The following is a 27,971-nucleotide window of genomic DNA, read 5'->3' on the forward strand; positions in this document are numbered from 1 at the left end:
GTGATTCGAAAGTCTGTAGTTCGAAACCACCAGTGGCTCCGAGGGAGAAAGACAGGGCTTTTTTCCTTCCATAAACAGTTACAGTCTCGGAAACAAGTTCTACCCTGTCCTATAGAATCACTATGAGTCAGTACTGATTTAATAGCAGTGAGTTTGTTTGTTTGGTGTTCAATCAATCTATATGTTCTAATCTACAGCACTGAGCCCACGATCAGTGAGATATTGGAGTTGAACCTACTTAGTAGGTTCTCAAGAAGTGGATGCAAAACGAGTTAAGCAGCTAGAGTCCAGTAAAAAGTGCTTGGGTAGCTGTCTCATGGTGACCTCATGTTTCAGAGTAAACTGTGCTCCGTAGAGTTTGCAGTGGTTGACTTCTTAGCACCGTGGTGGCATAGTGGTTATGTATTGGGCTGCATCTGTAAGGTCAGCAGTTCGAAACCCCCAGCCCCTCTGTAGGAGAAAGATGGGGCTTTCTACTCCTGGAAACACAGAGGGACAGTTCTACCCTCTCTTCGACTCGATGGCAAGGAGTTTGGTGGCTTTGATTTGGTGGGTAAACTGGAGGAGCCAAGGTCAGCAATTGCCACTCCTCAGGAGAAAGACCAGGCTGTCTGCTCCATTTACAAGCCCGAAGGAGATCCTACTCTGGCCTGTAGGGCTGATAAGAATCGGAATAGACTGTATGGCGAGCATTCCGGGTGATATAGCGGGTTATGAGCTGGGCTACTAACCACTAGGTCAGCAGTTTGAGACCACTCGCTCCTCAGAGGGAGAACGATGAAGCTCTATGTTCCATCAGTTCAAACCCCAAAGTTGAGTGCATTGCTAGATTTACAGTTTCAGACACCCCCAGGGCGAGTTCTACTCTGCCCTACAGAGTGGCTCCTAGTCAGAATGTATTCAATGACCGTGAATGGCCTGACTAATGTGATCACCGAGTGATTTTCTTTCTTTTTCCTTCTAATGTAGTCACTCCTGTTTCCAACATACTTATGGGCACTTACTTCTAGTGTAATAATCAGCTTTATTAAAGTCTATCTGAGAGCAGCAGGACACCTCTCCTCCCAGGTCCAATGCCTGTGCTTTCTAGATCCTTCTTGCCATCTTACCCATTTTCCTGAAGCAAATTCTGTTTCCTGGCTTCTGGAGGAGGAATTCTGGGTTTGCTCCAAGTTTCTATTTTGCCGTGTCAGTGATTTTTCCTCCTCCTTCGCTCCCTCCCTCTCCCTTTTTTCCATCACGGGCACAGAGAGCTGGAATTTGTGCGTCCCTGTGGTCTGATGGAGGATCACTGATTGACCAGGGTGATGCCAGCGGCTCATTCAGATCTCAAGGGATAGCCGGGATGGCATTTTCACCCACTCTTTAAGGCTCCCGATAATTGCCTCAGAGCTGCACGTAGGAATGTATGCGGAAAATTCATGTGGACTGACATGCTTGGGGTTAATTGGTTTCGGCTCGAGTCTCTGGGGAGCAGAGTCCTAGTGCACAAGCAATGCAGGGACAAGTGTCTGAACTGCGAGAGGCGTGGCCTCTGGAAGGACGGGAATTCCTCCAGCCTTCACACGCCCACCTCCGGCTCCAGCCAAATGGGGCCGTGATGAAATCTTGGAAGAAAAGTATCCGAACTCAATTAATTGTTGATTAATATCCATCGTGACAGCTATATAATGCGTCCCCTTTCATGGCGGGTCAAAGATGAAATTTGATTATCCTTTGGAGGGTGTGGCTTGCCTCTTCAAATTCCTTACGCTGCCGGTTCGGTTGCGGCATTACCTAGAGCAACCTCAAAGTGCCCTCACTTAGCCAAGGCAGGCCTCGGCGCTGGGAAGGATCAAACAAGTTCTGCACCATGAGGAAGAAGCAGCTTCAGACGGAGGCAGCTCCACACTGTGAGCTAAGTAAGTAGCCGGCAAGCAGGGGGCAGCCCCGGGAGGTTGCCAGGGTGGGCCGATCTCGAAGGATGGCGCCCACGGGCTCCTGTCCTTATATTTTCTCGTTTCACCAGACCTGCCCAAAGGAAAGATTTTCGCCTTCCTGAAAACTCCACGGATATCTTGTAGAATGACTCGGTACTAACCTGTGCTTTGTTTTTTTTTCCCCTCTCCAGGAGAAACTGTATGGAAACCAGCCAACAATAGGAAGCTGTGTTGGCAGGCCCCTTTACTTTTAAAATCTGTGCGTTGGTTACTGAGTTGGTTACGTTGCATGTTGCTTGGATCTCTCTCTCACTTTTCCAGCTCATTTTCTTTCCCTGGCCTCTTTCACTACCGAACGCTACGTCCTCAGCAGTTGCCGTGGAGAAGGAAGGTGGAGAGGTTTTACACTTTTCTCTCTAAACTTGCCCTTGCTTAGATAGCTCCGACGAGGGGGAGGGAGCCCTGTAAGAGCGCTTTGGGCAGCGCTGAAGGACACTGTAGAAAGGATGTCCTGCTGGTTTTTATCAGACCATTGACTCCTTCCCTCGCCAGCACCACCAGTCTGTCCATTTTGGGGCGACAGACCCTGGCTGGTGAAGGGGAGGCTCGGGTTGCTTCGGGCGTGGGTGGGGGTGGTTCGGGACCGCAGCTAGCCGGCTGGGTGGTCCGGAGGAGAACAATAGACTCCCTGAGACAACAGTCCTCCCGGAGAGTAGGACAGCCAGGTGCGGTCCAACTGGCTGGGCCAGCTGGCGTTTCGAGGTGCCTCCCAGGAGTGGGGCGCCCGTGGTGGCGCAGTCGATACTAGGATGTGGCTCTGGGGGCGAGAGAAACTTTCTGGTCAGGTGGCTCGACATCCTATAAAGTGGAGCCGTGTGGCCCTCGTCGATCGCTAAGGCAGGACGTGAGTCCGCGGCGCGCGACGGTCGGAACGAATCTGTCCCCAGGCTGCCGGCGAGGCGGGGCCTATCACGTCCCAGAGGCGCGTGGGGCTTCCCCGCGTGGAGCCCCGGCGCCGGAGGCCGCGCCCGCCCGGGCCGCTCTGACCCCGCCCCCAGCCCGACGCAACGTGGGCGGAGCCCGGATCCCAGCCCGCGACTCGCCACGCGCTCCGGGCGCTGCGAGGAATTCCACCAATAGGGTGCGCCGCTGCGGCTCCGTTGTCCAATCGCGCGCGTGTTGGGAGCTGGCCGCCTTGGCGCTGGCTCCGGGGAATGGAGCCGCTGGAGCGGGGGCTGTTTGGCCGCTGGTAGCGGAGCCGGTAAGACGAGGGACCGGCGGGGTCAAGGGTCACGCGGGCTCGCCTCGAGAGCCTGGTGGGCGGGAAGGGTCGCCAGGAAGGGCCAGTCTGGGGCCGGGGCCGGGCTCGCGGGGCGCGTGCGGGGCTGCGAGAGACAGTGTCGGCCGGGGAGGGCCTGAGGCGCCCGGCGCGTCTCTCAAGCCCCGGACGGCGTGGCATTGTCCCCAGGAAGCCCGCGAGGAGGGCGCCGGCAGTGGGGGAGTGGCGGGAAAGGCGTGTCTCGCCAGGTATCCCAGGAGGCCTGGAACTCACCTGCTGCGGCCCCCGCACCCGACGTCTCGCGGGACCCGGGACCCATGACCCAGGGTGCGCTGACCGATTGCCGCGCCGCCTCGGCGGCCGGGCCCAGGGCAAGGTCCCCCGCGGCCGCTTTCTTCTGCGCAGAGGTTTGGGCTCCCCGCGGGGCCCCCGCCTCTCCCCAGTGGGGCACCAGAAAGTTCATTTTTAGGATAGCCCACGTCCTCGGCCGACGCAGGCCGCTTCGTGCAGCCCCGAGGGCCCCTGCGGCTTCCAGGCTGCAGGAGGAAGGCTGGATTGTAGGGGACTCCGGGATCCCTTCCAGCTGTTTGGTTTCTTGGCGCCCCGACGTTCAAAGACATCACTTACTCTTTGGGACCTGGCCCTCTGGATTCCTTCTCATTTACGTTTTAACCCCAAATCTCTCCGGAGCCCTGGTGTTCTAGTGAACTTCCAATTGGACTCTTAGCCACGAGGTCACAAGGTTCGAACTCATCAGCCGCTGTGTGGGAGAATCTGCGCCCTGGAAGACTCACAGTCTGGGACACCCACACTGTTAGTGCTACGTCGCCGTAGGGAGAACCGCTCTGAGTCGGGGTGGCACGGAGTTTGGTTGTGGGGTTTCCTTCTGCCTCATACCCGATTCTTTCAAAGAGCGCTGTGAGAAGGGTAGTTGGGCAACGTGGGATAGAGCTACTGTATGTAAAAACGAAGATGCTCTGCTGTTCTCTCCGTGCTGCCCAGAGGTTTGATAGTGTTACATGCTTCTTCTCTTTTAAGTAGAAAGCAAAAGAAAAAAACACATGGAAGGAGAGGCAAGGCTTCCAGAGGAGGTTGCTGGCCATGACTTTAGAGAATGCTGGTGACACCAGGGAAGCTGTGCTTACTGGACCCCAAGACCCCACCAGCCTGTACCCCTTTTTGTCTCTGGAGAGCTCTTTTAGCTTCTGCAATCATTTTACTCTGGCATATTTAGAACGGGGATCGATATTACCAACAGATGATTGGGTGGTTGGATTAGTACACAAAGTGCTCAGGACATTTTCTGGCTTGTAGGAGTTTTTATGAATAGTACCTGTTAGTTAGGAGTTCTGGTGGCTTAGTGATGTTATGTGTTAAGCTGGCAGCTTGAATTCAATTCACCCACTGAAAGATGGGACTTTTGACTCCCATAAACAATCATAGTCTCAGAAACTCAGTTCGCCGAGTTGGCATCAACTCGATGGCAGTGAGTTTAGTTTTTTGGTTTGGGCTTATTAGTTGCCTTCCCGTCATTTCCAACTCGGGGTGACCTGAATGTGTCATGAAACAAAATGTCCTCTCTCTGTAGGGCATTGTATATTTGAGCCCCCTGTGTCAACCAGCCTTATTGAAGGCTTCCCTCGTAGAGCTGAGCTTTAAGTGATGTTCTTGTCTAGTGATTGATAGGTGTGCCCACTTACCTCTTCAAAACGGGTAAAGGAAGGACTGATGAGCTTATGGCTTACTCTTGCTCAGATAGGCATGCACTTGTAGTCAGAGATCCCTTAGGCCTTTGTCTCCCAGCTACCTCATCATCTTTGATCTGAGAGTGTAGTGTAGCTAGAAGCTTTCTGCTGAGCATGTATCCCTAAACAAGGAAAACATAGCGGCCCTGGTGGTGTAACAGGTATGTGTTGGACTGCCAACCAGAAGGTCAGCAGTTTGAAACCACCAGCTGCTCCGAGGGAGGAAGATGAGGCTTCCTATTCCCCAGAAGAGTTAAGTTTTGGAAACCCACAGGGACGGCTCTTCCCCGACCTGTAGGGGACTAAATTGGACTGTATGGCAGTGGAATTTTTGGAGTTTTATTGGGATAGTAGTGCCGGGAACTTCTTTGGCTGAGTTAATATTTCATTCACAACTTTGGCCAGGGCACCATTTGTTTTGGACTGAGCACCTCGATTGCAGCATATCTGGTTTCTCATGTTCTGGGAACGGCTCTGGGACTCAGAAGGGGAATTTCTGGGGTAGCTTGACAGCACTTCTTTGTAATGAATGGGGAAGCTTCCTGTGATTCTGATCCTGTTCTTTTAAACCACTTTATTGGAGGCACTTACAGCTCTTATAACATTCTTTCTATACATCAATTGTTTCAAGCATATTTGTACTTGTGTTGCCATTACCAATTTCCAAACATTTACTTTCTATTTGAGCCCCTGGTATCAGCTCTTTTTTCCCCTCCCTCCTCTCTCTCTCTCTCGTGACCTCTGGTAACTTATAAATGATTATTGTTTACATGTCTCACATAGACCACTGTCTCCCTTCACCCATGTTTCTGTTGTTCATCCCGGTGGGGGGCAGATTATGCCTCAATCATTTCCAGCCGTTCCCCCTACCTCCGCTGCTCCCTCTACCTTCTACCTCCCCTCCTGGTATTGCTACTCCCAATTCTGTTCCTGAGGGGTTTATCTGACTTGGATATTCCGTATGTCGTGAGCTCTTACCTGCACCAGTGTACATGCTCCAGTCTAGCCAGAACTGAAAGGCAGGACTGGAGTTATGAGAGTGGGGGGTGCGGAAGCCTCAAAGTGCCAGAGGAATATCGTGTGTTTCATCGGTGCTGTACTACTCCCTGGTTGACTCACTCCTTCATTGTGACCCTTCTGTGAGGGGATATCTTGTACTGTCGATGGATTTTGGGTCTCTGCTCACCCACCTCATTCTCAACAATGTTTGTTTTGGCTCTTCTGATGCCTGATTCCATCAACTCCCCATGATCACACAGGGTGGTGTGCTTCTTTCATGTGAGCTTGTTTCCCTGCTAGATGGCTGCTTGTTTAGCCCAAGCCTTTAAGACCTCAGATGCTATATCTTTTAAAACACGGGACCGTCAGCTTTCTTTACCACATTTTCTTATGCACCCATTATGTCTTCAGCGATTGTGTCAGGTGGGTGAGCATCACAGAACACCAGGTTGTTAGAACAAAGTGTTCTTGCCTTGAGGGAGGACTTGAGCAGAAGCCTAAAGTCCGTCCACTTCCTTAACATGTTGCCATATAAATATATGTATCTAGGCTAATACCTCTGTTTGTATGAATTAATATATTTACAACAGTGCACACCTATGTTTATACCTGTATCCATGGCTTTGCTTCCTGATCTTTCCTCTGTTTCCTTTTACCTTCCTCCTGCCCCACCATTGCGCTTGCCCTTCTTCTGCCTCTTAGCAATTCCTCTCAGCTAGATTGCTGTTACTCCAACACCACCGGATTCTCCACATCTTCCTTGATGTTGCTTTTAATTCCCTAGTTGTTCCCTGGTCTGTGGTGTTTGCTCACCACTCCTTTCCCCCACCTCCTCTTCCCCTCCAGGTCCTTCTGAAACTGGAACTGTCAGTCCCATTGCTTTCTCCTCGAGCTTGCTTGCCATGCCTATCTTATATTGGGAGGTAAAACAACAATAACAGAGACAAACAAAAAGAAAACAAGATTGAATAAAAAGAGAAGCACACACGCCCCATAACAAAAGAAACTAGCAAAAAAAGGAAACACATACATAATTCCAGGTCTTCCCGCTGACCTTTATGACTATCTCCCTACTGATGGGGGCTGTTCCGGGAACTGCCCCTCCTAACCTGAAGTCTATTTTGGGGTCTTCTCAGGGGCTTTGTGGCTTGGCTTTGCTCCTGTTGCTGGTCTATTATGTTCCCTTCTTGGTTCGTCCCACTGTGGGGGTGGTCAGACCAGACACACGTCCTGCCACGTGTCCCCAGTATTGTCTCCTGAAGCTTTATGCACCAGTGAGAGGACATCGTGTCTCAAGTTGTTGTCGGCCCTACAGTCCTCTCTGTGTCTTTGCAGCCCCGTGCAGGTGCGTCATCCTTAGGGCTTGGTGAGCCAGTATGGGGTCTAGTCCCTCGCTCTCTCCTTTACCTTCTTGGTTTGCTTCTGTATGGATATGGTAGGCCGGCTCCTCTCCCCAACCTACAGGTTTAGTGTTCTCCTTTGCAGCACGTATTTCTTTCTCAGGGTGGGTGGGTGGGGGGGGTGTGTTGGTCTGGCCCTGATTGGGCCGGACCTGTAGACCTCTGTTCATGAGAGTTGTTCCATGTGGTTCCGTGGGCATGGTCTGAAGGGGTCTGCACGCCCACTCCGATTTCTCTTCACTTTCTCCTCTAACAAGAGCACCGGCAGGTCATTCTCCCTGATGCCCTCTTGACTTCTCCGATCTCTGATGTTATTCTTGTGTTAGGAAATCGTCAGTGGTTCTTATAGATCTCCTGCTAGGACCGATTCTAAGCAGCTTTGATTCAGTGTTTTTAAAAAATTGTTGTTGTTGCTTGTTTTTGTAACTTTCTATTGTGATTTGAGTGAAGGTTGACAGCAAATTGGCTTTCCCGTCAGCAGCTCATACACATTTTGCTTTCATGACATGGAGTGCTGTTCCCCACAATGTAACAGCACTCTTCCCTACCCTGCCCTGCTTTCTGAGCTTGATCCCAAGGCACATGCTAGCCCTGTCCCACCCCCTCACTTTTTTTTCCTTTTGTAATCAACTTCTTTATTTAAAAAATGGCTATCTCAATAACACTGTTAATTTAAAAAGTCACCTTTACTTTTAAATTATAGAGTTATAGTCATCCTACTTAAAGAGTCTTCCAACTATAATCTTTCACAATTTTTTCTAGCAGTTTTATTCGTAAGTAATTTACATATCGTATAATTCAACAGTTCCATCATCTCACAGAGAATTGTACAATCACCCCCACATCAGTTTTAGAACACCCCCCCCCCCATGGTCAGTTGCCTTTAAGATGACGCATGCAAACACTATCCGTTGTGGTGCTCCCTCCCCCTCTCTTAACAATTTTTAAATTGTGAATTAGGTGTTGCACCTGCTGTACTGCCTTTGTGATTTTGGACAGTGGATTGTCCCGTTGTGCAGACCTTCCTGGTGTTCATCCTGTAGACCCAAACATTGAGCCATGGGAATAAGGTCTGTTCTGGGCCTCCAGGGGACCAGTGAATGGTGACCAGTAAGCCTGGTCTATTATTATTAGGGTTTTGGTCCATGTCCTTCGCCCAGTCTGCCCAGCACCCTCTTCTGTGATCCCTTTCAGAGCGGTCAGCCGTGGAGCTAGCTAGGCTCATGGTGGTGGAGATGAGGTTCTTGGGACCCCTTAGTCATTTGTGGCTCCGTGTTGACTCAGACAGGCATACCTTGTTTTTGTGCTTTGTTTTATTGCGTTTCACAGATAGTGCACTTTTAAATAACGAAGGGGATGTTATTAAATGTCCCCTGAGAACCTTTTGTTTGTTTGTTTTGTGTGTGAGAACATTTTACCAACAGCATGTGCTCACTTGATGTTTTTAACATGTTTACATATTTTAAACTGTTTCACAATGTTATTGCACATTTAAGAGACTTACAGTATAAACATAACTTAAAATAATCATTTTATTGGGGACTCTTACAGCTCTTATCACAATCCATACATATATCCATTTTGTTAAACACATCTGTACATATGTTGTCATCATCTTTTTCAAAACATTTTCGTTTGACTTGAGCCCCTGGTATCAGCTCCTCATTTTCCCCCCTCCCCTCTTGATAATTTATAAATTATTATAATTATTATTTTTCATGTCTTATGCTGACTGCTGGCTCATTTCACCCACTTTTCTGCTGTTCATCCCCCTGGCATGGGAGCCATACATCAATCATTGTGATCGCTTCCCCCTTACCCTCCTAGTATCGCTGCTCCCCCCTATTGGGTGTGAGGGCTTTATCTGTCCTGGATTCCCTGTGTTTTGAGCTCTTATCTGCACTAGTATACATGTTCTGTTCTAGCCATATTTGTAAGATAGAATTGGGGTCATGGTAGTGGGGGGTGGGGGGAGGAAGGTTATGTGTTTCATCGGTGCTATACTGCACCCTGACTGGCTCTTCTCTTCCTTGTGGCTGTTCTGACAGGGGGTATCCAATTGACTACTGATGGACTTTTGGTCTCCACTCTGCCCTCACCCTCTTTCCCAGGGATAAGCTTTTTGGCTAAACATAACTTTTATATGCACTGTGAAACCTAAACATTCTGGTGACTGACTTTTATTAGGGTCATCTGGGACCAAACCCACAGTATCTCCAAGGTCTGCCTGTAGTTTCCCTAGAAGGTTAGAGAGTGGTGTCCAGAATAGGATGCTTTCTTGTGGGTTTTAGTGCTAAGAGCTTGCCTTGGTGTTGAATCAGAGGCATTGTTAGTAGTCCCTGCCTCCTTATCGCATACGTGTACACAAATGTCAGTTGGCAGAATTAGCCCCTTTCCATGGGCTTAAATCTTCCCAGCTCTTTTGGAGCACTCTGGGAGACTCTAATGGCAGAATGTAGTGCCTTCTAATTCTCCCTTCCCCTAGAAGGCACTCAGAGCGCTGGTGGCGGAGTGGTTACTCTCTGGACTGCAAGCTGCAAGCCAGCAGTCCAAACCCACCAGCTGCTCCTTGGGAGAAAGACTAGGTTTTTATTCCCATAAAGAGTTACAGTCTCGGAAACCCACAGAGTTGCTATGAGTCAGAATAACCTGATGGCAGTGAGTTTGACTTGGTATAGAAGCCACTGCTTAAATGCTTAACCCTAATAGGAACTAATCATAAAATGAGAAACTCAATTTATGAGAAAGATCATTACTGTAGCAGTATGCTGGCCCGATTTGGCAGAAGAAGAGGTACAAATGGTCGTCAGCTTTGAAGTCAGGCAGTTGAGTGTCCTTAGGGCTGGACATTGGCTGTTGGCCTGCCTAGCGTGGTGGACAGTGCTTTTGTGTGTGCTCCAGGAGGGAGGGGAGCCATATTGCCAGAGTTGAATGCTTTTGAGACTGAAAGGAAAGACCCCAATACAAAGGAACTTCACAAAATATGTATGTGGAAACGGAATTACAAGATCGTGGATTTTTTTCACAAATTTTTTGAAGCCTAGTGCCCTACTGTTTTGAGGTCCTCCTCATACCTCATCTTTCTAAACCTCTGGTTGGAAGACAAGATTTTGGGAAAGAGCTAAGAGCATTTGAATGGGCAGAAGATGAGTCAAAAGATAAAACTTTTCTCTCACTAGATGCTGTTCTTTTTGTAATTTAATGAATGTTTATTGAACAAATATTTACAGTGATTTATTATTTCCTGGAGATGCAAACATGGAGTTTTTCAGACATCACCAGGGAAATCTTGGGTAAAATGAATTGACAAACATGTCGTTATAAAATATATTCTAATAAAATTAGAATGCACAGGAATAATATATATTTGTTATTGAAACCTTTTACTCTTACCTTAAGGTTAAAATAATTTACTTTTTATGTATTAAGACCAAAGTTTGCAGTAAATACACAATGATGTAGACGCTAGGGCTCAGTTTTGTTCTGCTTGTTGCTAGTAGATCACCATCATCTTAAATGTTGCTTTGTGTCCCGTTTATCTCAGCCCTACATGGGATACACTCCTAGGTCCTGAGTAAAGAAAGCTACCATGTAACTTAACTTTTAAAGTCAGAGCCTATTGAAGGCTGTAAAATCTTTTCATATATATTGTCTGCCTCTAGGTAGTTTTTATTGGCTTTAAGCCAACATATTCAAGAAACACATGTACATAAAAAATATGGTCAGTTTATATCTGGAGGCCAACATCTCTCATTAAAATCAGTTAGTTGAATATCATCTAGTGATCAGTTTTCATATTTGGTAGAGAAAAACTATAACATATGAGTACAAAACATGTTTTCCAAGGCTAGGGGATGCATGTTGTATGCCTTTAAGTAGTCGTGGACGCATAGGACACCTGTGGTTTCCTAGTCTGTAAACGTCGTGGGCGCAGACCACCAGACCCTGGTGCTCTGGAGCCCCGTGTGGATCCACACTACCAGACTTTGGGTTGGTGGCCCAGCGCTGAGCTGTTAGGCCACCAGGACCCCCTAAGAAGGCAGGCTCAACTGGTTTAAGTCTTCTTCTGCTGGAGATGGGGCCTTTGCAGTTAGGCACCGGGCATGGGTCGTGTGCCGAGGTAGAGGTATCAGACTGGGGGGCCAGGTTGGTTCCTTAAGGGAAAACATTGTGCTGGAAACTTCTGGTTAGTGGGAAGTTACAGGAAGCTCACACAGCAAGAGTTGGGAGGAACAAAGCTCAAACTATAGTTCTTGGAAATAAAACTTTGATGTTAGGTGAGGTTGGATCCTACCCTTGGCTCCCCTGCGTCCAGCAAAACAGAACAAGCCCAGTCCGGCACGATCCTCAATTATTATGCTTCAGCCCATTGTTGGCAGCCACTGTGTCAGTCCAGTGGCCTTGAAACTCTAGTAGCCAGGTGCGGAGCTGGTGAAACAGCACAGAGCAGAAAAAGTGAAGAGCAGTATCTAGCAGATGTCAGACTCTAGTTGTTAGGTTTCTGGTTGATGTGTGATATTTTTGTCTAGTAGATCAGTTGCTTCTTGACAGCCTGGCCACGTATTCCCTAGCTCGTATCGTCTCTGACACCCAGCTGCTGCGTTATCAGCCCTAGACCTGCGCTCACGTCTTACTCCCTCTCGCTCCATGCTTCTTAATGTTTTCTCTTTCTTTCTTTCTTTCTTTCTTTCTTTCTTTCTTTCTTTCTTTCTTTCTTTCTTTCTTTCTTTCATTAAACACTTTTATTTGGGGCTCTTACATCTCTTATCACAAACCATGCATTCATCCAGTGTGTCAAGCACATCTGTACATATGCTGCCATCATCATTTTCAAAGCATTCTCTCCCCACTAGAGCCCCTGATATCGGCTCCCCATTTCTTCCCCCTCCCTGCCCCACCCTCCCCCCTTTATATCTTTCTGGCTGTGCCAGTTTATTTTTTATCTTTCTGGCTAGGCCAGTTTATTTTTTAACCACAAAAGTCCAACTCACCTGAGAAAGCGCAAGCTTTTTGAGTTGAAATTGTAGTTTTCTGACTAACAAAAATGAAAGACTTAAAGAAAAACGTCTCCAATTGTGAGAGTGTCTTGATGGCATAGAAAGCCAGCAAGATGAATAAACAGTCTGAGCAAGTAACTCCCTGGCCTTTGTGCCGGAGACAGACACAGAGACACGGAGGCCTCGATAGGGGTGAGCACATCGTACAATAGTAGCTCTGTTTGCGCTTTATGAACTGGGCGTGTTTGTGTGGCTTTCGGCTGAAGACATTCTAATGTTACCCACTTTGGTGGAGAGAATTAGTCTTGAAGCCCTTTTCTTAAACTAACATGTACCAGAGAGTCTTTTCATTTGGTTGCCTCAATTATGAAGTAGATATAACCAGAGTTCGCAAACTGCCTTTTTTCATTTTACCAGTTTGTATCAAAATCGATTTAATAAAGGGAAAATAGAACAGGCTTATTTCGACTAAAAACAAAACCAAAAACATGATTCTAAAATTCCTATCCTCAAGAGTGGGAAATTCACAGGATTTATTTTTCCTCCTAAGTTGTTTCTCTCCCCCACCCCCAGGAGGGCAGGTTGAGTTTTGGAATTACTGATAATTAGGTAGATGTCCTTGATACAAAGACTCCGAAAGTGGTTCTTCTTCAAGGACTCAGAATGGGAAAACAGCAAGTAAATCATTGCTCATTATGGGGAAAAAAGTGGGTAGTAATCTTCCTTATTAAAATCTATCCCAGTTGCTGTAGAACTGACCCATTTGTGACTGTAGAATTATGCTCCCCAGGGATTTTAGCTGCCGAGTCCCAGAAGTAGACGGCCAGGCCCTTTTTCCAAGAGGCAACTGGTGATTCTGGTTAGCAGCTCAGCATGTTAACTGCACAGCAGGAGCCTCCAGGGAAATACTTGGGGCTCAGACGGCAACCAGCTCTGTGTGAACCACTTGACTGTTTCCCTAGGAGTGTGCTTGTTGATGCCCACTTATCGAAAGGGTCGGAACTTGCCGTCATGAAGAAATCAAAGACCAGATAGGTGTTAGATTAATAGTTGTGCTTTAACTGAGCATCGAGTACTTCACTCTGGGGATTTAGAACAATCTGAAAATCTTTATATTTTCCTAAGGAAGTCTTTTCATCGCAACGCTTGTTCTGTAGCGTACAGGTGGCTGTCACTTCGCAAAGCCTCGATTGGTGTTTCTGGCAGTTTCCACTTGTACCCTCGTTGCCATCTGGGTCTAGACAGGCATCAGGAGGGAGGAGTGGGGGGCCTTGCAAGTTGGCCCTAAAACATTCTTGCTTCTATTTGGTTAACCAGTAGGAAAGTTCTTTCCGTGTCAAAAGTTGTTTTTTATTTTAGTGAGATGGGGAAGGGGAGAAGGAATTAGACAGTGGTGGCAAAGAGCATTCCTCCCTAGACCTTAGAAGGACATGAATCATGCAGAAGGATCTAAAATCAGTGACGTGGTTTTGACTGCCTCTGTTCTCCAAGGAGGTTCTTGGGCAGCTCAACTGTTTGGTGCTCCGTTAATAACCAGAAGGTTAGTGCAGTTCACCCACCGGCACTGAGGAAGCAAGACCGGCTAGCTGATTCGGTAAAGATTCCAGCCAAGAAAATCCCGTGGAGTAGTTCTACTCTGTAATGTCCAAGGTCTCTCTGGGTCAGAATCAGCTCTTTAAAGGGGAGTTTGATAAAATATCCTAGCAAACTCCTGGGGACAATTTTTAAAACAGACGTGGGCTGTTCAAGTTGACATGTGGTTCTCAACCTTCCTAATGCTACGACCTTTTAATAAATTCCTCATGTTGTGGTGACTCCCCAACCATAAAATTATTTTCGTTGCTACTTCATAACTGTCCTTTTGCTACTGTTATGAATTGGGTGACCCCTGTGAAATGGCCGTTAGACCCCCAAAGGGGTCTCGACCCACAGGTTGAAAACTGCTGAAATTGACCGTCCAGAATTCTTAATTCTAAGAAAACACATACTGTATATACTTTAGTATAAACCAATCCGAATATCAGCCGAGGTACAGTTTACCACAAAAGCTGCATAAAAATGTGCTGAAAAACTCAGTTTATACACAAGTATATACCGTATCTTATTATTAATTAGATGCTCAGGATTTCCAGTGTGGGAAACTCCAGGGAGTAGCTCTCCTCTGCCCTACAGGGTGGCTCCGAGTCGAACTTGACTCGCTGGCAGCGATAGTGTTTCAGTTTGCTTCATGCATCACTCTGACTCATGAGGTGGGAAGAGGTTCATCTGAAAGCCACAAAGCAGAAGCCACCTCTCCTGATGCCCTCCTCAGGGTGGTGTGGCCCTCATCCACGGTCCCCCCAGACACATATCAAAATAAAAAATTACCCCCTAAAAATGTGAGCTACACCTAATAAACCTGAACATCTTTCTCCCTCAGAGCAGCTGGAAGGTTTGAACCACTGACCTTTGGTTAGCAATGCATAGGCCACCACGCCACCAGAGCGCCTTTAGTCAAACTCGTGGTGAGTTAGGAACCTTGGTGCTGCAGTGGGTTATCGCTAACTATGCTGCTAACTACGAGGTTAGCCATTCTGTCACCAGCCAATTCCTGGAGAGTGTGTGTGTGTGTGTAGGGTAGGGGAGCGGCTGGGGTGGGGTGGTGATGCAGCGGGATGAGGCTTTCTACTCTTGTAAAGAGTTACAGACAGTGTCAAAAACACACACAGGGGCATTTCGACCCTGACCTACAGGTGGCTGTGAGTCAAAATTGACTCGATGCCAGTGAGTTTGTGTTTTTGGTTTGAGTAGTGAGTTAAAACTAATGGCAAGAATTTTTTCCACGTGGACACCTGCAGATCTTTTTCATGGAACATTCCTAAAGTGTTTGTTGAGAAGATATATTAATCCATATAGCCTAAAAAGAAAAGAAAGAAAATAAGAGGTAAAACTTTTACATGGTAAAACTTAAAAAAAAAGTTTTAATTAGGGCAAAAAAGCATCCAGTACAATCGCTGACCCCCATAGTCAGATGTAGAATTTTGTCTCTGTGGACTGTTCATGCCAGTGGACCCTGGCGTCCTCGAGACTAGCCTGAGCCCCAGGACTGGTATTCTCTGAATGTATGTGGTTCATTCAACTGGCAGCTTCCACTGATGCTTAGAGTGCTTTCAGTCTTTTGATGCTAGAAACAAAGGAGTGGGAAGTATTCTTGCACAAATTTCCGTGTATTATTGTTTATGAGGAATACTTTCTTAGAAGTGGAATTACTAGGTCAGATGATATGTCGACTTTTGAAATTCTGGAAAGAGAATGTAATTTTACTAGCTTGTTAAGGAATGTGATCAAATAGCCACATTCCATTTAAGCATGCATGCATTTTGCCTATTGTTGACTGCTGATTCTTAAAAGAAGGTGTCACTTTATGGTTGTGGCTAAGCTAAACATCAAAGCAGGTGTTAGCCACAGTATGAATGGATTTCTGGGTTGATTCTGGTTGCTTGTGTCCCGCTCTAGATTTTTCTCTTAGCGCAGTTAAGTGACTGAAAGGACCCAGTGGTACAGTCCTAGAGAGCAAAACCCAGAACTGAACCCACTGCCATCCAGGCGATGTGGACTCAGAGCGCCTAGAGGGCAGAGTCGAGTTGCCCCTGTCAGTTCCCGAGACTGTTTATGGGAGTAGACAGCCCCATCTTTCTCCTGTGGAGCAGCTAGTGGTTTTGAACTGCCGACCTTGAGGATCTCACCCCAACGTGTAATCGCTATGCCACCAGGGCTCTTCTTCTGGGGAGCAAAGGCATCTTACTATTAAACTTAACTGCTTTCTTGCATTTCCATGCAGACTAAAATTCCAAGTAGCACCCAGTAAGTGGTGTAGACCGTGCAAGCAAGGGAGCTTAAAGTGACCAACAGCTCGATGAGAAAACTGGACTCTAGAATCCATTTTTCACGTTTTCTCTCAGAGTGATACGTTCTAGAAGTTTCAGAGAATTCAGACTTCTTGTACTTTATTGGTATTTGGTGTAGAAATAATCTTTAGAATACTAGTAATAATAATTTTTTAAAGTGTCATGAAATATTTGTTTAAAATTACTTAACTTGCCTTTCCAGGAGAAAGATGAGGCTTTCTACCCCTGTAAAGAGGTACCGCTTTGGAAACCTGTAGGGGCAGTTCTACCCTGACCCATAGGGTCACTATGAGTTGGCATCGACTCAGTGGCTGTTTGGGGTGAGTCACCTTTCCAGATTACAGCCTTGGGTAGAAATATACAATTTCTACAATCCCTTGATTTTTAAGTATATTCACTTATACAAGTCACTTTTGGATGGAAATCTTCAGATGGATTACACATTTCCATTCTTTTTGAACAAGATATGAGGGACTTCAAAAAGTTTGTGGACCTGCTCTGCGCGAGGGCATCGCCGCCAGTCGGGATGGCTGGATGGCCACGGCTGTGACCACGTGGCTGTCCAGACAGTGAGGCCTGGGGCCTGCCATCCCGCCCCCTGCCAACACCTGTAAACCCGGGGGCCCACCGGCCAGCACACGCCCACACAGGGGTCGCTGACTGGTGGTCAAAGGTCAACTTCGCGATTTTCATTTTCGACTGGAGAAGATGCGCGAGCCCCCGCCCCGCCTCCCCGCTGTAAGCTTGAGCTAACCTGAAGTCCCATGCCGGCTCCGCCCCCGCGGTGTGCCTTTCCCCCAGGCCTGCCAGGGCGGGGACAGTGGCGCCCCGAGGGAGCCAGGGTCTCAAGAGACGCCCTGGGCAAGTGGACGGAGCTTTGAGCCCCGATGTCGCCCTCTAATGCCAGGCTGCGGCCTGTTGCTGCCCAAGTCGCTTCACCTCCTGGCTCCGCCCCTCCGTGCCCTAACTTCCAGGAGCGGTCTCAAAGTCACACGATAATAAAGAGATTTTATAAGCGGGGAAAAAAAAAAGTTTGTGGACCAAATGGAATTGAAAGGTGATGGAATTTGTCGATGGACATTTTGAAACTCCCTTGTGTTAGCCATCATTACAGAAATAGCCCAGTTCATTCAGTTCTTAGTGATTCTGGGCTAACATTACAAACACAAGCTAGTGTACTTCTAGCAATAAGCATCTCGGTGGTGATTGCCCACATCCTAGATGTCCCAAGATTGATGTGACTTTTGAGTTTTCTGATTCGTTCAGGCCTAGATTCCCCCTTTTTGACCATAATCTCAATTTTGATTTATGACTTCTAATTTGTTAAAAGTTAGACAAAACCTGGTTTACAAAGGGGCTTCAAGAAGTTGGTGGAAAAATTGAGTTAGATAGTATTATTCATGTTTTAATTATATATGAAGTAAAGATAAATAGGCTCTGGGTGAATCGGGGATGTGCTGTGAAGGGAATGCAAGTGCTTCAGGCTCTGTTGAGTGGGCAGCCATGCTGAACCCTGTGTAGGTGAGGGGTTCGTGTAACTGGCTGAAAGGGTAGGACTTGGCCAGTGAAGTCAGAGTCTGTGGGCTGGAGAGTAGCCACCCAACGCTTAGAATCTGATGGAAGAGCATGGCAGCCGTCCATTACTACTTGGTCTTGCTAACAATGGAGATCAAAGATTATGGACTCCAGGTTATCAAATGGTGGAACAGTGTACACCTCAGCTGGTAGAGGAACTCTGAACCCCTTTCAGGTCCGCATTCTGTAATTCTATAAAATACGTTTAGAATACATAAGTGATTACTCTAGATTCACTGCCATCGAGTCCATGCCGCCTCATAGCGGCCCTATGGGACAGGGTAGAACTGCCTTTGTCCTGAGATCGAACACTTGATGGGAGTAGGAAGCTCCCTTTTTCTCCCATGTGTGACTAGTGGTTTCAAACTACTGCCAGCGCCTAACCACTACACCACCAGGGCTGCATCCACATTGGTGGATGGAGCATTCAAAAACCAAAGTATTGCTCAGCTGTGAACAGTAAGAGCACAAGGGTGGAGAAAGGCAGTCTTAGCAGTAAAAGAGATGGGTCCGAGAAGGCTTCACGACTTTCAGCACGATTCAGGTTCAAGGGGGGGGGGGTATCGGTATTACTTCATCCTCTTTCCTAAAATTGGAATCCACCCACTAGATCCCATAATGAGCAGGTGGGGAGTAAACCAGCCTTATCGGCAGATTGGAGAATATAGTTTTGTAGCTGCATGTGCTTGCTGTTATCCTCCCCGCACTTCCCCTAAGTGTCCCTCTCGGTTCCAGGAAGCAGGTCTTCAGGACCCTTTCTCCCACTCCCCCCACCACCCCTTTCCCAAGGTCTGCTGCAGGGCAGAGGTACAGGTACTCCTTAAGAAGGCATTTCTAGTCCCGAGAGAAAGCCCCAGGGCAAGGGCCAGGGTATCTGTGACTTCCACTTGTCTGAGTGCGGGTTGGGAATGAAGCTGAAGCACCTGCTGATTCAGAGTGACCCTCCTCCAACAATTTTCTGGTGTGTTCCCCCACCCCCCTGCTTGAACCAGGAGTTAAAATTGTTAGATGAAAGAGCTCAATATCTCTGTCTTTAGTAATCCTTAATAATAGAGGCAATGAAGTCTGGTTTAGCCTTTGGGGTAAATTTATACCTAGTCTGCAGGTATTTGCTTACCTCCCTGTATTACCTTTGCTTTAATTTGATTTTGAAGTCCTGCCAACAAAAGGATGATTCAGACCTTTCCAATTTTGTGAATGTCTCTTAATGATAGCCTGACAACTACAGTTAATTTTCAAAGCTCTCTTAACACAGTGCACGACTTCTTTTCCAATGCAAGACTCCTTTAGCTACACAGCGTGACAAACTCCCAGTGCTGATGTGCCTACCTTGTTGCTAAGCCTCACCTTTCCCTTTCTGTTTTCCAGAGTCCTATTCTAAGAGTGGGGACGGTCAGGTGCCCACCATGGGTCCTGAACCAAAGATACTCGAAGGTAAGTGACAGCTATGGTATTGTCTAATTTTTTTATGGGAAATTTGGCCTTATGTTAGTGACCAGCAGGTACTATGATTTTCCTTCTCATTGTCTATTCCAACAAAACCGGTCCCAGTAAAAGTTGGCCCTGTCTCTGCACTGCTGGGTCCATAAGTCACCGCCTGGCGATTGGGCTGTGAGGAAAATGGTTTTCCACAGAGACCTGCTCCTTTTCTCATTCGGTTCTCAGAGGCCAAGCTGAGCTTAGCATCTGGGTTTGATTGGAGCATTTTGAGTGTTTCCTCGAGCTCTTCCTAATTCTAAACTTCCAACTTTTCCTAGGTCTTTTCTCATTCGAAACGCTTGGAATTTATATTTCATTCCTATAATTTTCCATATCACTTCAGGGCCACTCACAATGATGTGGGCCAGCTCCCAGCAGACAAGGAGCTTTTGTTTTTCTGACTGGAGGCCACCAGGGTATTTTGGGAACACAGATTAGAGTTACTTTCTTCAAAATCATTTGGTGGTAGCAGTGCACAGGGTGTAGAATCTGTTGGGAAGATCAGTTCTGCCAGCCCTGAAGCGTCACAGAAAGGCTGGTCACAGGAAACAAATGCTGAGCTGGTGGAGGAGTCTCCTGTCACGAGGGCCTAGGCCCATGTGACCCGCAGCTCTTCCCTGAAGGCCTGAGTCAGAGGCAAAGGGTTCCCGATTGAGTTTCCTGTAACTACAGGGTTTAGCCTGAAGTAACTGTAGCAGATTTTTGCAACATCTCCCGTGTTTGAGAGGCCTGGTCAGACATAGAATGGACAAGAAGGACCCCTTGAGTAAGTCCTACCAAGCTTAGGGGGTGGGGCAGGGGAAAGAAAGAAGGGAATTGTTCCAGGACATGACCCGGGTTTTCCTTAAAGCTAAGATTTTAGGCTACCAATGGTTCTGATCTGGGAGTGATCTATTTTGAGCCTTAAGCTTCATGGTTTTTAGTAGAAAATGAAGTGATTGTTTATATTGTTCCCGCTCCCTAAAAAAAATTGCCAATTAAGACGGGAAATATAAAAACAGGAAAAAACCCAGTGTGAGTCCTAGATCCAAGCCTGAACTAGAAGTGATAGGGACAGGAAGACTTTTCACCTTGCCTTTTTAGTCTGTCTTGAATTTTCAGCCATGGAACTGTTACCTTTTAAAAATCTAATTGATGACAAAGTATGAGTGAAGACAAGCCATGGACGATAAATTGAGCTTGAGCCATCGTCTTGCGTATAGTGAGGTGTTTTGCAGACTGAAGTTTGATACTGCTAAGATTGGGTTGTGAGTGCGTATTGTGTGTTTTTCAGATGATGTTTCTGGGGACCATGGGGACACTGCCAGTCTGGACGCCATCAGCCCCACCTACAGTAACTCCCCGCTTTCACAGTCCACTGGGAACTCGGCTGACCCTTTCACCACCTACTTCGATGAGAAGATCCCCATTCCTGAGGAAGAGGTTAGCGAAGCGGTCTCAGAGGCGAACACTATTGTCCAGGAAAAGGGCCGTCTAGAACTCACAATCAGCAGTCTTCGATCGGATTTAGAGACAAGAAGTCTCTAAAGACTGATTTTAAAAAACATATTAGGTTAATTACATGTAAATAGAAACTGTTAAAGAAAAACGAAGGCCAGAAATTAAAGTCGCTAAATTGTATTTGAAATCATCTTTGATTTAAAAAATTTTTTTCGGTGACTGATAATGCGATTTGAGTGGTTGGGGTGGGGAGTGATGTCATTGCTCCTGTTTTAGGCTGAGGAGCGGGCGGGTCACTGGTCAGATAAGCGGCCAGCTTAGTGATAAAAAGCGGTGAAGGTGGAGTGAAGCTTGGCTTCACGGAACAACTAGTCCCTAAGTCCTTGGTCTTTTGAGGCCAATGCTGTTCCTTCCCATGTGATAAAACGACACATAAGTTAGATCAGTAGTTGGGAGGTGATACTCACACTGGTCGTCTTTGTCTCTCTTGTTTAGCATTCTTGTTTTAGCTTTCGGAAACTATGGGCTTTCACGGGACCAGGCTTTCTTATGAGCATTGCCTACCTGGATCCAGGAAACATTGAGTCGGACTTACAGTCTGGAGCCGTGGCAGGATTTAAGGTGACTTTCTAGCCCTCTTCCTGCCCCTTTGCACACACACGCCTCTGGCCTCTCTGAGCTACCTACACATACTTGATGGAAAATAGCATCTCCTTGGAAAGCACGTTCCCACTAGTGTCTAGTTTTATTCAGAGTTCTCCTTGAAGGCGGAAGGCGCTCCCATGTTTGCAGATGGCAATAACCGAGGCCCAGAAAAGCTCCAAGGAGCCTAACTAGTTAGAACATGGTAGAGAACTCGGGGCATTGGGCTCCTGACCTGGGTTCTCACCTGAATGTAGTGCTTCCTGGTCACACCGTCTAACGCGTGTCATGGGGAATTGTGTTCTCCAGTTGCTCTGGGTCCTTCTGTTGGCCACTGTGGTGGGGCTCCTGCTCCAGCGCCTTGCAGCGAGACTGGGAGTGGTCACCGGGCTGCATCTCGCTGAAGTGTGTCACCGGCAGTATCCCAAGGTGAGTGACGGCCTTTCTCTGTTGGTTCATCCCCCCAGGCCCAGGCAACTGGGAGCCTGGTGGCATCTGCTGCTCTCCCTGTCGAATGAGTCAGTGCAGGACTTGGGGGCTTGTGGCCATTCCTTATTCTCTCCTCCTCCTTCAAAGCCCAGCCTCCTTTCCCAGGCAGATTCTGTTTGAGAAGACATTTGCCATTCAGTCTACGTGTGGCCTCTAGCGGAGCCCGCGCACGGTGGTTGCTCTCTCCAAGTATTTTTATTTGAATCTCTTTGTAGCAGTATCGGTTTGTATTATGCATCTACACCACATCCCCCTTCTTGCTTAGTTTTGTCTCATCATTTTGAAAATAAACACTGTTTTCCCCTTTTAACTAAAGCACATATGGCAGCTTCTTTGCATTTGCTCAGAGCCATTCTTGTGTCCTGGTGGTTCTGTTTGGTGCATTTGCTCAGAGCCATTCTTGAGTCCTGGTGGTTCTGTCTGGTAAGCATTGGACTGCTGCTAACTGCCAAGTCGGCCTTTCAAACCCATCAACCACTCTGAGGGAGAGAGAAGAGGCTGACTGCCCTGTCAAGCGTGACAGCCTTAACAGCCCTGCCGGGGGCTGCTCAGAGTCACAGTGGACCCCATGGCAGTGGGTTTGGTGTGGATCAGAAAGTGACCCAATGACTCAAGTCTCTTTTGGACATTTTCTTACCATCGCCTAAGATCAGACTGAAGCCCGTGTTTGGAAGACATTTTTAGCCTTTAGATTAGATACCGATGTGCCTCTGGTTTGGCCTAGTGCTTAATCTCCTTTTCTGGCTGTGCACAGAGAGTGGCCTTATGTCCTCTTCAAAAATGCTTACCATCTTCTAGTTTCTCCTTATTTAACACGTTCTTTTGGGGTGTGTGTGTGTGAGCATGACAATTTCTCCCCCACCCCTTGGGCTCAAGGCTACCAGTAGGAACTAAGTCTGTTTTCAGTCAAATTATTTGGCCAGATTAGTGTCCTACTTTGTATCACGGCACCCAGTGCTGACCGCTTTATTCCGAGTTCCTCTACACGTCTGTCCCTGTTCTTAGGTTGCACGAGCAGGACCGTTCACGAGAATGAGAGTGTGTGTTGTCTCCTCAACCAGAGTGAGAACAGAGCTCTTTTGCAGTCAGGTCCCATTCTCTATTGAGCCTTGTTTTGACCCTATTAGCTTATTGATCACCTTTAACACTTTTTGGGTGGTTGTCAGAAAGAAAATTCAGCCCTTGCCTTTAATCCAAACTAAAACCAAAACTGTTGCCACGGAATGGAGATTTTAACACATCGCAACCCAGTAGAAGTGCCCTACAGGGTTCCCAGGCCCTGACCTTGATGGAGACCCACGTCTTTCCCCTGCAAAGCTACTAGTGGGTTTGGACTGCTGACCTTTCTGTTAGCAGCTAAGTACTTAACCACCACGTCGTCTTACAGGCTGTCGGCAGAGGCCCAGGGGCATGCCAATACGCAGGAGCTAGAATGTTGGATCAGCTACTGCCTAATCTTCGGCTCACAGGCCCCACCCATGGCGGCTCACTTTCCTTCTCTAGCTGGGCCTTGACAAAGCCTGGGGATGGGCCGAGTGGAGCCAAGATCTGGTATTTTGCCCTGGGGACACAGCAGATCTGTTTATGGCCCTATGCAAAAATACCTGTGACTGTTACAGGGACTGAGGCAGCACTTGGAAATGATTGATTAGCACCACATCTTCCTTCTGTTGGGTGGTTAGGTCCCACGGATTATCTTGTGGCTCATGGTGGAGTTGGCCATCATCGGCTCAGATATGCAGGAAGTCATCGGCTCAGCCATTGCCATCAATCTCCTCTCTGTGGGAAGGTAAGGGTTTTTTGTTTTTTAAAAAAACCAATAAATTATTTTGTTGGATTTCTAACTCATTTTCAGTTCTCAAGTTTCATCCCAAGTATCAGTTTCTTCCGTGGAAGCTTCCTGCGACCACCTTTTTCTCCCCCAGCAGATTTGGGTTCTAAATCCCCCATGTTCCCATGCTGGCGTGCATGTATGTCTCTATTTCAGACTGGGTGGCATTTTGTGTTATGTTTATTTGTCTGTCTGTCAGATTATCCCACTAGAAAACTCCTTCCTTGTCATCCGTACCCTAAATGCCCGTGATTCTAAACGTTCCCGCAGCCCAGCCCGAGTTTCCCGAGTGCTCTGTACCTGGGAGCCAGTTGGCAAGAGCCGATTTCCCACTGGTTTCTTTTTTCTTTCCTTTTCTCTTTTCCTCCCCTCCCGCTTTCCTCCCATTGGTTCTTTCTTCCCCGTAACTCCATTTGTCTCCGACCTAGGGTCCCTCTCTGGGGTGGAGTTCTCATCACCATTGCAGATACTTTCGTGTTTCTCTTTTTGGACAAATATGGTAAGGAGACGGGGACAAAGGGCGAGGCAAAGGTACCACCTTCCAGTGGCGTGGCTGGCGGGGGTGGGCATCTGCCCCTGGGGGCGCACCTCCCGAGCTCACGGTGGCTTTTCCTCCTGTAGGCTTGCGGAAGCTAGAAGCGTTTTTCGGCTTTCTCATCACTATTATGGCCCTCACCTTTGGATATGAGGCAAGTGTTATCGGTGATTCTCTTTCAAGCAATTAAAACAAAACAGTACACTACAGTTGTAGGGTGGTTTGAGTGGATCATGTGGGTGACAGTAAACCAGATCAGCCCAGGCCCAGTTCACAAGGAGCACGGTCTATCACCAAGGGTCTTTGTCGGTAAAGAAGGACGAGGTAGTGTTGGGCCTTCCAGAGCAGACTCGGTGGTTCTGAATTGGCCATCCTGACAACGAACCAGCTCAGAAAAGACTGAGGAGGGCGCTGTGATCCTTTTCTTGGGTCGTCTTAGCTCTTTGCTTGCGGGAGAGGCGGTGGTGTTTTTTCGCTCATCCTGGTTTATACTAACTTTAGCTTGCACGTGTGCTGTATTGGGGCGGTGGATGAGCCACACGGGATGCGGTGGCTATTTTACACTTTGTGCCCTAACCCAGCACTCATGGAATCAGTGCCATTTTACTCCATCCAGCCAAAGCACTTTCTGTGGTTTCCCTCTTGGAAACGCGTACAGCGGGCCGCCTGCTGGAACTGTCAAGAACACAGCTGATGTATGAGTAGATTGTCCAGCTTGGTTCAAGGCTTCTTAAAATGATTGTTGGACCTAGGGAAGGTATGTGTGAGAAGTGTTGACGACGGAGCCTTCACGGCTTGCTGGGAGCACACGTATGTGACTTTTATTAAAATTAAAGTTAATGGAATTTTTTCATGAACTTTATGTGTGTAAAAATTCCATTATCTTTATTTTTTAAAGATCATTTTATTGGGGACTCTTAAACAGTTTTTATAACAATCCATATGTCAATTGTATCAAGCATATTTGTGCTTATGTTGCCATCATTCTTTTCTAAACATTTACGTTCTATTGAGCTCTTGGTATCAGCTCCTCATTTTACCCTCCCTTCCCCATACGTGACTTCTAAATGAACGTGGGTGAATAGAGCACAAAGTTGTGTATAATCAAGAATTAATCGCTCTTGACTCTGCTTATGGGAGTTTTATGAAGCTTATAGTATTAAGGGCCTCCGCAAGATCAGCAGTTAAAAATCACCAGCTGCTCTACAGGAGCATTAAGAATTTTAGTCAATGGCATTCCATGATGCTCACCTTCCCGGCACGAATGCTGAAGACAAAGCGGGTACATAAGCAAATGTGGTGAAGAAAGCTGATGGTGCCCGGCTATCAAAAGATATAGCCTCTGGGGTCTTAAAGGCTTGAAGGTAAATAAGTGGCCATCTAGATGAGAAGCAACAAAGCCCACATGGAAGAAGCCCACCAGCCTGTGTGATCAGTAGGTGTCAATGGGATCAGGTATCAGGCATCATCAGAACAAAAAATCATATCATTGTGAATGAGGGGGAGTGCGGAGTGGGGACCCAAAGTCCATCTGTAGACAACTGAATATCCCATTACAGAAGATGTCTTGGGGAGGAGGTGAGCCAGTTAGGCTGCAGTATAGCAATGATGAAACATACAACTTTCCTCTAGTTCTCTAATGCTTCCTCCCCCATGCTATTATGATCTCAATTCTGCCTTACAAATCCGGCTAGACCAGAGGATGTACACTGGTACAGATAAGAACTGGAAACACTGGGAATCCAGGACAGATAAACCCCTCAAGACCAAATAATGAGAGTAGCGATACCAGGAGGGTAAGGGAAAGGTGGGGTAGAAAGGGTGAACCTTTCTTAAGGATCTACATAAAACCCCCTCCATGGGGATGGATAACAGAAAAGTGGATGAAAGGAGACATTAGTCAGTGTAAGACATGACAAATTAATAATAGATTATAAATTAATTAAGGGTTCATTGGGGGTAGTGAGAGGAAAAATGAGCTGATACCAAGGGCTCACATAGAAAGAAAATGTTTTGAGAAAGATGATGGCAATAAATGTACAAATGTGCTTGACTCAATGGATGGATGTATGGATTGTGATAAGAGTTGTACCAGCCCCCAATAAAATAATTTAGAAAAGAAAAAAAGGTTTTTAAATAAAAAAAAATTAAAAAGGAAAAGCAATTTCAGTCAAAACTCCCCCAAAACTTTCAGAAACTCACAGGGGCAATTCTACCTTATCCTATTGTAGGGTCACCCACTGTGAGCCAGCATTGACTGGACGGCATAAAATCAGTGTTTCAATCCCTTAGAATACTAATTCTATACACATCTATTTTAGATATCTGAAATATGATGTATCTTAAATCAAGTTTATATCTTAACATTTCTGGATGCCCCTGACCTGACTAGAACTCTCTGACCCCCAGCAGCACGCCCTTTGTGTTTCCTGGGTGGTGGTGGCTCTTTGCTGCTCGTTATTCTTTGCATTGGCTGGAAAGTGTGGTTGTCAAAGTAATGGATATTGACCTCCCGCTCATGATACTCTGCAGTCTCATGTTCCAGAAAGCTAATCATTCTCGTGTTATGTGTAGTATGTTACAGTGAAACCCGACCAGACCCAGGTGCTGAAGGGCATGTTCGTGCCATCCTGTTCAGGCTGTCGCGTCCCACAGGTGGAGCAGGCTGTGGGCATCGTGGGAGCTGTCATCATGCCACATAACATGTACCTACACTCTGCCTTGGTCAAGGTGAGCTGATTTCTTAATGCCAGTGGCCTCATGGGATCTTTTCCTGCCGTTGTAGGAGATGCAGGCTTGGTTTAGAGCTGTTGGGTTCCCAAAGGAGCAAGGCGCTTTTCCAAGCTGGGTGTTCACAAACTCAACACGTGTGGACTCTGTCCTGATCACCAAGGTGATCAGAGACAACTGACTCCACAGACCGAATTTTAAAAAGGCCCCAAAGTCTATTTAAGTCTCAGAAACTGAGCAGTCTGTGGCAGTTAGAAGGAAAGAGCCCAACTAGGCTTTTACCAGTCAGTCTCACACAATAGTTTGCTGGGAGCTGTGAGCGAGTTTTGTAGTTGGAGTTAATAAGACCTGTGAAAGCTAAGGTTGAAAATTCGAGTATTTTTCATCGAATGGAGTAGTAGACAGGTGGTCAGACTGTACCCTGTCAGGGGGGGATAACTCAAAAGCCCAGAAAAGCAAGGCAGCCCCGTCAGTCTCTCGAGTCTCTTGGGACTGAAGTCAGGTGTTGGTGTAGCTCAGTCCTCTTCCAGCCCCAATAGCTGTGAGCTCCGGTGTCAGTCACTGTTTTCGGCTTGGGGAACGATCCACGTGTGCAACGGTCATGACGTTCTCAATCACGAAATAAGCTGGGAACAGAATGAATGCTGGGTATCTCACCTGCATGGGGTCTCAGGTTTTGTCCTCTCAACCCCTCAACTGACTCCGACTCATGAAGTGTTAGAGGAAAACGTGACCTACTGTTCTTCCTTTAGTCCAGACAGGTCAATCGGGCCAATAAGCAAGAAGTGCGAGAAGCCAACAAGTACTTTTTCATCGAATCCTGCATTGCTCTCTTTGTTTCCTTTGTCATCAACGTCTTTGTCGTCTCGGTCTTTGCTGAAGCGTTTTTTGGGAAAACCAACGAGCAGGTGGTGAGTACACCAGCTCATGGGTGGTCGTGGGGAGTGGAGAGAGTAACGGGCAGACTGGACTGGAAAGGAACGAGAAAAAAATGACTGGGAGCTCCCCGGGGCGCAGTCTGGGG

General features: G+C 47.2%; 1 protein-coding gene across 4 annotated transcripts in view; it reads left to right on the top strand.

Annotated features, from left to right (window-relative positions):
- The first annotated feature begins 1,658 nt into the window (after positions 1-1,658).
- Positions 1,659-27,971, top strand: part of SLC11A2 (solute carrier family 11 member 2) — a 45,219-nt gene continuing 18,906 nt past the window's right edge. Inside the window, exons 1-10 of one of the 4 annotated variants that reach the window (XM_075551679.1) lie at positions 1,659-1,901; positions 19,170-19,235; positions 20,554-20,702; positions 21,216-21,341; positions 21,672-21,791; positions 23,534-23,640; positions 24,111-24,181; positions 24,304-24,371; positions 26,792-26,947; positions 27,700-27,858. In XM_075551679.1, coding sequence (XP_075407794.1) covers positions 1,853-1,901; positions 19,170-19,235; positions 20,554-20,702; positions 21,216-21,341; positions 21,672-21,791; positions 23,534-23,640; positions 24,111-24,181; positions 24,304-24,371; positions 26,792-26,947; positions 27,700-27,858 — 1,071 coding nt within the window. In that variant the 5' untranslated portion in view covers positions 1,659-1,852. Of the gene's footprint in view, positions 1,902-3,079; positions 3,181-19,169; positions 19,236-19,898; positions 20,047-20,553; positions 20,703-21,215; positions 21,342-21,671; positions 21,792-23,533; positions 23,641-24,110; positions 24,182-24,303; positions 24,372-26,791; positions 26,948-27,699; positions 27,859-27,971 lie in introns of those variants that run through there. The other 3 variants (XM_075551680.1, XM_075551682.1, XM_075551681.1) reach the window with 3 other exon arrangements.

Source organism: Tenrec ecaudatus, chromosome 6, assembly GCF_050624435.1.
Source record: "Tenrec ecaudatus isolate mTenEca1 chromosome 6, mTenEca1.hap1, whole genome shotgun sequence".
NCBI classification, from domain to species: domain Eukaryota; kingdom Metazoa; phylum Chordata; class Mammalia; order Afrosoricida; family Tenrecidae; genus Tenrec; species Tenrec ecaudatus.